Raw genomic sequence first — 9,570 nt, 5'->3', positions numbered from 1 at the left:
TTTATATAAATCAATGGAATTAATATATAAACTATTGTAATATTATAGTTGTTATTAACATTGTAATAGTGTTAGTGTTAAATCGTATTGAATTATGAGTACATATGCAAGAACTATTATGTACATAAAAAATAGAATTTATTTATGAGCTTAAGTACTTTTATTTTTTGTATCATCTAATTTTGATTTCCCATTTATAATAGATTTAAATTTAAAAAAGTTTTTACTCATAACATTTATAATATTTTTGAATCGTTATATATTCCTCTATTGAATAGTAATAATGTAAAAAAAAAAAAAAAATTGCAACTTAAGACTAGGGACAAAAATGCTGAAACCACTGCGAAGGATGAAAGAACAAGACTTGTTCTTTCAACTATACTTATATAACTTAGTTATATATTATTAAACATACCGCAGTTATATTAATGGTATCTTTCGGTTATGTGACCGAATCAGTTTTTTTTCGAAAATGAACCCTCGATAGCCGGTCAAAAGCCGTTTCTTACTGTACAAGAATTAAGAGCCACGTCCTCAAAATAAATCACCTGCGCCAAGTTATATAATTATATATTATAATAATAATATTATAATAATTATAATTATTAATTATATAATTATATATTCCGAAATCGTCTATATTTGGAATCGTCCCGGTATAAATATTACACAGTTTAAGTTTTAGAGGTGCATGGTATGACGAGCAACTGGTGCAGGTACACGTAGTTTTACTTAAATGCGGACCGTATGATCTACGTAAGTTTGGGACGAACTGATGTTCAGTTTCCCTCACGCATCACACCCTCGCAGCCGCGCGTAACGTACGGTTCGTAAAAACGGAAAACCGATTCTAAACTTTATCGTTTCCACTTCGATCCCGTGTCTTTTTCTTCGTTGTTTTTTTTGTATTCGCGCGCGCGCGCGCGGACCATCCGGAACGAGTGATTTCGCTTTCGACGCCAAAAAGCCGCCGCCGCGCTGACCCATTAATCACCGCGACTGTTTGTGCATTGTTCCCGCGCGTTTTGTCCGTCGAGATCTTCTCGAGTTCAATGCGTGTATTTATTTCTCCAATCGAGAATTACTCCGATCGGATACGTTCACACATGATATATATATACACGTATATATGTACAATACCATAAATATTAATCGTACAACAGTGTCGAACCGATCGCGAGCGCCGCGGATAAAGGGGAGAAGAACGTGCGGTGAAAAATAGTTTACGTTGCCAGCAGCAGCAGCAGTCGTCGTCGACGTGTACCGTTCACTCCCTCAGTTCTGCAAACTAACGCACGCACGCGCACACACACGCTGCTCTCAAATAATAATATAAGGGACCTATACTTCAGATTTATTTATCATGAATCAGCGGTCCCTCACCATTGTGTCTGCATGCGCGCGCGTAAGTGTGCGCGTGTGTGTACATGACTCATAACGACGACAACCCTCGGAGGGTTTACCAAAAACCCTCTTTGTGGGGTGGTGGACGAAGCCGTGTACTCACCACCAGAGACCAACCTAGTCTCCCGCAAAAGCAGCGACAGCGGCTAAACGCGATCGCCTACACTTCTTCGACGCACGGTCACATGTGACAGGCATCTGCAGGCCACCGCGAGAGAAAAAAGTTCGCGGTCGAAACAATAATAATGTACAACGAAATCGGTGCGTAGGGAATAAAACAAACGATTTTTTAATTTTTTCAAATATAATATAATATAATTTTTTTCGTTTAACAATAATTCACACGCTAATAACAGAATGTACATGTTTATCACAAAAACTGCCTGCGATTTTATACGTACGCATGCGCAGCGCAGAAGTACAAATATGTTTATTCGTGTATTTATATATTTTTGGAAAAAGGCGAAGAGTACACATGTTTATTCGCAATACACATGCATGCGTACGGCTTTGATTTACAATATATTTTTTTTACGCATACACATGTATAATAAATACGAATAGAGTTTATGTAAACATATAACGAAAAAAGGCCCCGGGTAATCTGATAGAAAATCATTTTTACATAATATCATTAAATATTATTATTACACGTTAATACATTATATTATAAAACTAAACGCTAATATCACAACATTGAATTATTCATTACGTAACCTAAACGCTCCGTTGATTGTCTATACATATATTTACATATAGATAGAGAGACGTGTATGTGTTTATGTGTCTGTGTGTGTATAGTTGGTAAAATATGGAAAAAAAACCGATTTTTACACATACGATTTCTTGTACCTATTCTTATATTTACACAGTCCGACGGGTACGCGGCACTATTCGTCGGTGGCGCCGTACGGCCTCCAGATCTTCTCCTGCCGGGGTTTCAGCACTTCCGGACTGGACGACCGGACGACGGCCACATTGACAATGTCGATGTCCGGCGTGGGCTCCGACTCACGCTTAGGCCGCTTAGGCTCTTGGTGAAGCCGGCCACTGGCCGGTGAGGCCGTGGCCAACGGTGCCGCGGCGCAGGTCACGGTGGGTACCGAGCCGGCCGCGGGTCGTTTGGAGGGCGCGACGCCGCGGTCGCAGTCGTCCTGCGTGCTGGCCTTCACGGACGATGGTTCCTCCTCGGTGTGAGGAGGCGTGGGTGGCATGCTGTGGTTGTAGCCGGCAAAGTTGAACGCCGACTGGGGTGGCATGTCGCAGTACATCTGCGACGCTTCCATGGCGTCTGCGAAAAGGGAGGAAAAAAAATTAGCTTCGTTTTCGCGCACTACACATATAACATTTCCTCGAATGGGATTAGATTTATTTTCATTTTTTCACGCACGTTTTTCATTTTTTTTTTTTTACATTTTGTTTTCGGAATCGCCTATTCAAACGGAAAATTCGATTTGCTTTATTCGTTTGAACTGCTGCAGCAGCAGTGAGCGACAAGGGGCCGCGAAAACCCTTCCGCCGCCACGATTTTCCTACTGCACGCGTAAATCATCTATGCACACACGCACGCATGTACATGCACCGTATGCACGCGTATGTAAATATATACGTATAGGTTTTGCACACTTACTGTGAAGTTGGAAGTAATTGGCCGCTATGTACTGGTAGTTGAGCGACCCAGGCAGCGCTGCGCCCTCCAGCAGCCGCTTGTACTCCATGATCATGCCGTAAGGTGGCAAGGGCCCGTGCATGGGGAACATACCGCCGTAACCGTGGATCACGTCTGAAACACATACACACACACACGGGGATAATAAATTTTTTTCGTTTTATTTTCCTGTACATCTTATGTGACATAACTGTGTTAACGATCCGTTCGCGGTTATCATGTCCGAGGTGAGCATGTCAAATCGACGGTTCAAACGAGCATATTATATAGTGCGTATTTTGACAAATATCCATATACTCCCCCGAAGGGATTAAAAGTCATTCAGTATATATTTAGTAGTTGCAAATCAACTACGCACTTCCAATGATAATCGCCCGTATGTAAATTTTTTTTAATGATAAAAATTGGAAGTGAAATGCACATTTTCTTCACGTGTAGCGTGCAGTATCGATTTTAATTGCGCTTTAAATTATTAACGGATGCCACTGTGAACTCCCCTCTTCTCTTCATCCCCTTCCCTTCTTACACACTCACCCTCGCTCCTCACTTCGACCGGATTTTAATGGCCGATGCTGCGGCATAAGGCATGATGCATGCGTTGTGAATAGGGTGGTCGACGGATGGGGTTCGGGTTAAGCCCCGAGAGCTTATCGTAAAATCCCTGCGCACCCCGAAATCTATTGTAATTTTTACCCCTTTTGCGGGACATAAGAGGGTCAGTTTTATGGCCAAATGTTTACTACTCGGGTAAACCTCACCCCTCGACCCCCGGTCAACCATCCCTCCAGCAGTGTTCAACACTACCACCACTACCACTACCATATATACCACCACCGCCGCCACCACTACTACTGAGCCCGTCATCCTTCCACTCCACTGCTTGCCTTCCTGCCAACGGGTTACAATAGCTGACTAAACCAGGAGCTATTGTTTGTGCGATTCTGTGTTAAAGGGACGTTTTTTAGTGAACTCTATTGTACACAGTCAAGCGACAGGATACTTTCCCTGCCCTTCGTGTGTTTCCGCACAACAGTTTGCTACCTCTTGTTATTTTGTCACGTCAGTGAAAATCTCGACTTGCAGTTCAAATTTATGTACGTTGTAAACTTTTATCGGATAATTGCCAAAAACTACCATTTGGTGACAAGTGAATAATCTAAAACGTACGTTTTTTTTTAATAAACATGTAACAAACCTAACATATGGTCAATATTTTATGGATGCGTCAATGTGTATAAAATATTTATTTTACATTATTAATGAATACAACATAGTTTTTTAAATAACATATTGTAAAAACTAGGAAAATTTTAATTTTATGTTTATAATGTTATGGTACATATTGTAATGAGACATGATATAATGTTTGTAGCAAATAAAAACAAATTGTACAAAAAATCGTTTGATGTTATATAATAATCAATCGGCCTTTTTTCTATTTAAAATAATTTATCTGTCGAAAAATGCGAAATTATGAAATTATTGAAGTAGATAGATAGAGTCGCTGTCGATGCAAAACCGAAAAAAAAGTAGATGGATAGTATTGTATACTCATAGGTATAAGATACACAGTCCTATATGCTTTGTTTTTAAATTCAACATAAGTTTTGTATTTTATAACTTGATATATAAACATAAAGTCATGTGTATGAAATCGATAAGGTTCTTTGTGTAATTTATTATTAACGAGAAGCTCTCTGGACAGTTGGAGTGATTTCGGGTAAAAACTCGAAAATAATTAAAAAGGGCTGCTTTTTATATTGTACGAACGAGAGAGTGAGAGAGAGAGAGGGAGAGAGAGAGAGAGGATACTGGGGCAATTTCGAACGTGTGTGTGTATATACAATATGAAAAAACAAGTGAAAAAAATAAAATCGAGGAAACAATTGATTGATACAAATGGTCATCGTTGTGGACGAAGTGGGTAATATGCACGAATGGATTCATTAAGCATTCCCGAGACTACTTAATCAATTTGAAGGGAGAAAATTTACCCTAAAAAATAAAAAAAAAAGAGACTATCCATGTACAGTTATGTCCGTTTGTGTTAATTGCGTTAATACATAATAAAAAAACCCGAGTGGATTCTGTACAGAGGGGGAAAAGCAAAAGGGGTTCCCCAATCAACTTCACGTCCTATGAGTGTGTATATGTGTCTTTCATTATCTACACCAGCACGTAGTGTATATCTATGTAGGTATTATACATATACATAACACATATAAATATATGTATAACCTTTTCCAGCGAAAGACCAGCGGATGATTAATGCACTACCACGACGACTACCAGATAATCCCACACATGAACAAAAACCCTTTTAGGCATTTTGTATTTTGTACTTTTTTTTTGTTCACTGTGACGTCTTTCCGTACCTTCGTTAACGTTATTGCAACCCAATGAGTTTGACACACTATACCTTTTTTTTTTTTGCACGTACGCGTATGTTAATGTATTTTTCGCGTCGGAAATAGAATTTGTGCATTTGGACAATTTTTCCATGCCGTCCTACTTTTCCTACTTTTATATATGTTTCATGGAAATAACCACCATCGGTCAGTGGCTGTAATATCCGCCCAAGAGTTTATATGAGAAAACGGTTGTTGGCCATTAAATCCTCGCTATCAGCTCTTTCCGACCGGAACTCAAGTCGTTAGCAATTGGAATTTTTGTACTTTCTCTCACTTGAAAACGATATTTTTTTCAAGTTATACATTTATAGTACACGAATCAGTAAAACAATAATTTTGCCAAAAAATAAATAAATAAGTAACGACAAAAGAAGAATTAATTCTTTCATTTCTGAAATCATTCAGCACATATTATAATAAGTTTCAGTAAGTGATGAAAGTATAACTGGATTAAATTTCGTAAGGGCACGCAACGTGTATAGAGATAACGTGCAACATAGTAAGCAGTTTCTAATCATGTGAGGATTGCATTAAAATGTATAGTGAATGAAATAGTTTAATTATAAATTTTAGTGCACGATATGGTGTATTTGAATTTCTACCGATCACAGGATGGAGATTTAACGTGTTAATATACAACTAATGTGTAATATGTTGAACTGCAGGCTTTGAAGATTTGATCTTTCTATATAATTATATAATCCTAAACTGCAGTTATATACTTATAAAAAAATCAATTATAATTATATTTATTATTTGTACAAGTATTTTATAAAAAAAACTCAACAATAAGGAATATTTCTCACGAAAAATGTTAATCTATATTACCTTATTTTGAATAGGTTAATAGACAATGACACACACAACATATGTATTGGTACTTTATATAGTTTTCAGATATTATATAAATATTTCTAAGCATCTTCAGATTAGGTTAGGTTAAGTTAGGGTTAGCTTATCTAATCTAACTTGTAATTATATTGGTTGGATTTAAAAAAGTGTCACATCTAAACAACAACATAATCATATAGGCAAATTAGCCGTTTTCAAAAGAAATCGGTAGATTTGCGCATATACATCCGTTCTTTAATCGAATACGTCGTTCCGAAATAAAGTATCGAAATGCAATGTCAAAAGTATGAAACTACAGTTTTACAGCAAATGGACAGCGATATAATTAGTTCACGTGATTGGCTGTGGTATTGAAATGGTGCATGTGTTAATATAATTAATAGAATGTCGATTTCGGTTTGTATATTTTGCTGGCCTAAATTCATTAAACATCGACTAATGTTACAGCGAGCTGTTGAAAAACGTCAATTTATATCGAATATGTGTACATAGAATATATAATAGTGCTCGTGCGATCACTCTCCTATTGCAATATGTTACGTACGTATATGCACGTAATAATATATTATACATACATAGTTTTATAAAAATAGCGTATTGAAATAGTGTACACTTAAATGAAAATTTTGTCTCCCCATTATGTCAAAAATCAATGATTCTTCGTAGAAATAACTCGAAATTGGGAAAATAATATATGTTTTAACGAGTATGGGCCGCGTGTCAAAAGCAAAGGGTCTTAACCCTCTGCGCGGCTCTACCGTTTGTCATAATGACTGTAGCGAGGGGGATGAAAAAACTATTGTCAACTGTATATAATTTTAATCTAAAATTACGAGAGTAAAAAATATTATGTGAGTGTGTTGGGTTTTTTTTTTGTTTCAAGATTACGTTAAACTAAAGAAGAAGAATAAAATATACGCTCTAAAATATAAAACTTGATTGTATGTAGAACTTTTATTATTTAAAAATCTGAATGGATAATTTTTTTTTTTTAATTTTTGTTTAATATATTTTAAAATAAGACAATGCCACACCTATATATGTTTAAAAAAAATTTCACGCAAGTTAAATTACAAATATTTATACATAACTGTTTATAACTAAATTAATATTTTAAACGATATTAGTAATAATTTACCTCTATGATTTGACCGAGGAAGTCTTGGTCCGTCGACAGTGATTTTAATGGCTTTCACGTAGTTGGCTACTAATACTACTTGATCTTTACACTGAACTGTGATGGTGAGCGTTAACAATTTACCTAAAAAAAAAATTACAAATCGAATTTTTATATACTCTCCATACAGCAAATATATATACACATAGATACATAATAACAATTAACTTTTGCTCTGCAAACGTAATGTAATAAAAAAAATAAAATATGTTATGATTGCAAAACTAAAATATAACTCTATATGTGGTTATATGCACGTATAAATTTACTGTAAATCTTTAGTCGTTTTAAAAAAATGCAGCACTGCCGTAAAATAATATTAACTAGTACCAATAACGAAAATCAAATACCAATATGAAATTGAAAAGAATACATTGTATAGATGATTAAATATTGCAACATAATATGCGAAACAAAACCTACAAGTATTTTATTCGTATGAAATCAAGTTTTTTTTTTAAATTTTCAAATTTCAAAATATGATAGATATCTAGTATTAATGATATACATGACATTTGAATTAGATGTTTTTAAAAAATTAGATTTAATAACATCTCCATATTCTGCTAAACGCGAATATCGCTTTAACGGATATTCGTACAGGATTTATAATGATTTAGATAAGATTTATAATGTAAAATAATATCTCATACAAACCTCTTCCGCTGCGGCCGACGAACCGTAAATCGTTGAAGACGGCCACGCCGGTGGCTGACAAGGCTCGGTAGTTCCGCATGTCGGCCGATGGGTTCTCGTCGTTGCCGGCTTGCACGACAACGACAGCGCCGTCGGGCACCTCGTCCAACACGACCACTTTGAACGGTATCGGAAGCGATTTGTTGGACCGCCAGTGGCCGGGCAGAACGGAACAGAACACAGATGGGCTGCCCGTGGCCACCATCTCTTTCCCGTGGATGGCTCGCACGTCCTCCAGGATGCACGCCACGTACTTTTGGTAGACAGCATCGATGTCCTGCGCAAATGCATAACGTCTCAGATTATTCATACGGTCGTTATATTTTGCGTTTCAAATCCCCATTATGTCCCCGTTGTCTTTTGAGTAGGTTTGCTCGCGTGCAAGGATCGCACTACAAGTGTCACAAGTGTGCTATATGCGCGTATATCCGTCGTGGGTCGGGCGAGTTGTTGATTAATTTATATACAAATATGCATCTGCTGTTACAAATGCAACAGCATGATGAACATTCTTATAAAATAGTAGTCCGTTGTACGCACATCGTAAATAACTATTTGTACAAAGTCTTAAGTGCATACGAACTACGCGTATAAACCAACATTCACACTGCTGTTTAAAATATTTTTTTTTTTTTTTTATTATTGTTTCCAACAAAATTCACACTGAACTTATGTTTGAACATAAAACCGTGTTCAACCGCAGATGTATTAATTATAAAAAGTTTTAAATCGGGTATCAACAAGTTTATAGTTTTGTCGACCCCTTTTTTTTAAACTAATTTTATCGAAGTCAAAAGTTTCTACTTCGGAAACAATTTTTACACAAAAATCGCGTAAAATTAATTGGAAACAGATTTTTGTACTAGATCAATATCGCAGATCACGTATTATACTGATATATACAACTGTTATAGAAACATGTTATTTAGTGTTTGAAAATACTGAATTAAGAAAACTAAGAAAAAAAAAAATAATAATAACATATTTAACACAATTTTAAAACCGGCTAGGGTGATGTCTATAAAAATGAAAACGTTTTGAGAAAACCGTTGATAATAATCACCGCGTAGTGCGATGCGTAGAGTGTATGGTCAGAAAAAAAAAATTATAATAATAATGTATACTTGCCATCGTGTGTGGATGCGCGGTCGATGGAGTTCTTCGGGGCGAGTCGATGAAAAATATGAAAACAATTTTCCTCCGAAGTGCGGGTTAAGCGCACACGGACTGGCCGAAAAAAATTCGTTTGGAAAAAAAAATTAAAAAAAAAAAAAAACGGGCGACAGCGCGCGAAAATTTGCTCGGGAGGCCGGAACTCGCGTGGTGGACGCGCGCGCGCGGCGCTGGCACACGGGACGAAC

The 9,570-nt window shown here is 36.7% G+C and overlaps 1 protein-coding gene across 1 annotated transcript; it reads right to left on the bottom strand.

Moving 5' to 3' along the window:
- Positions 1-1,689: 1,689 nt before the first annotated feature.
- On the bottom strand, positions 1,690-9,563 carry LOC112679676 (segmentation protein Runt-like). Its single transcript, XM_025549566.1, has 5 exons — positions 9,337-9,563; positions 8,171-8,485; positions 7,475-7,597; positions 3,035-3,187; positions 1,690-2,695 (listed from the first exon to the last, which is right to left on the bottom strand). Exons 1-5 carry the CDS (start codon positions 9,338-9,340, stop codon positions 2,295-2,297), a joined length of 996 nt encoding a protein of 331 aa, XP_025405351.1. The 5' UTR covers positions 9,341-9,563; the 3' UTR covers positions 1,690-2,294.
- Between the last annotated feature and the right edge of the window lie 7 nt (positions 9,564-9,570).

This window comes from Sipha flava, unplaced genomic scaffold (genome assembly GCF_003268045.1).
Source record: "Sipha flava isolate LNK unplaced genomic scaffold, YSA_version1 166_pilon_pilon, whole genome shotgun sequence".
Taxonomy (NCBI): domain Eukaryota; kingdom Metazoa; phylum Arthropoda; class Insecta; order Hemiptera; family Aphididae; genus Sipha; species Sipha flava.
The sequence above is the reverse complement of the archived record's forward strand: the minus strand, read 5'-3'. Positions and strand labels throughout refer to the sequence as shown.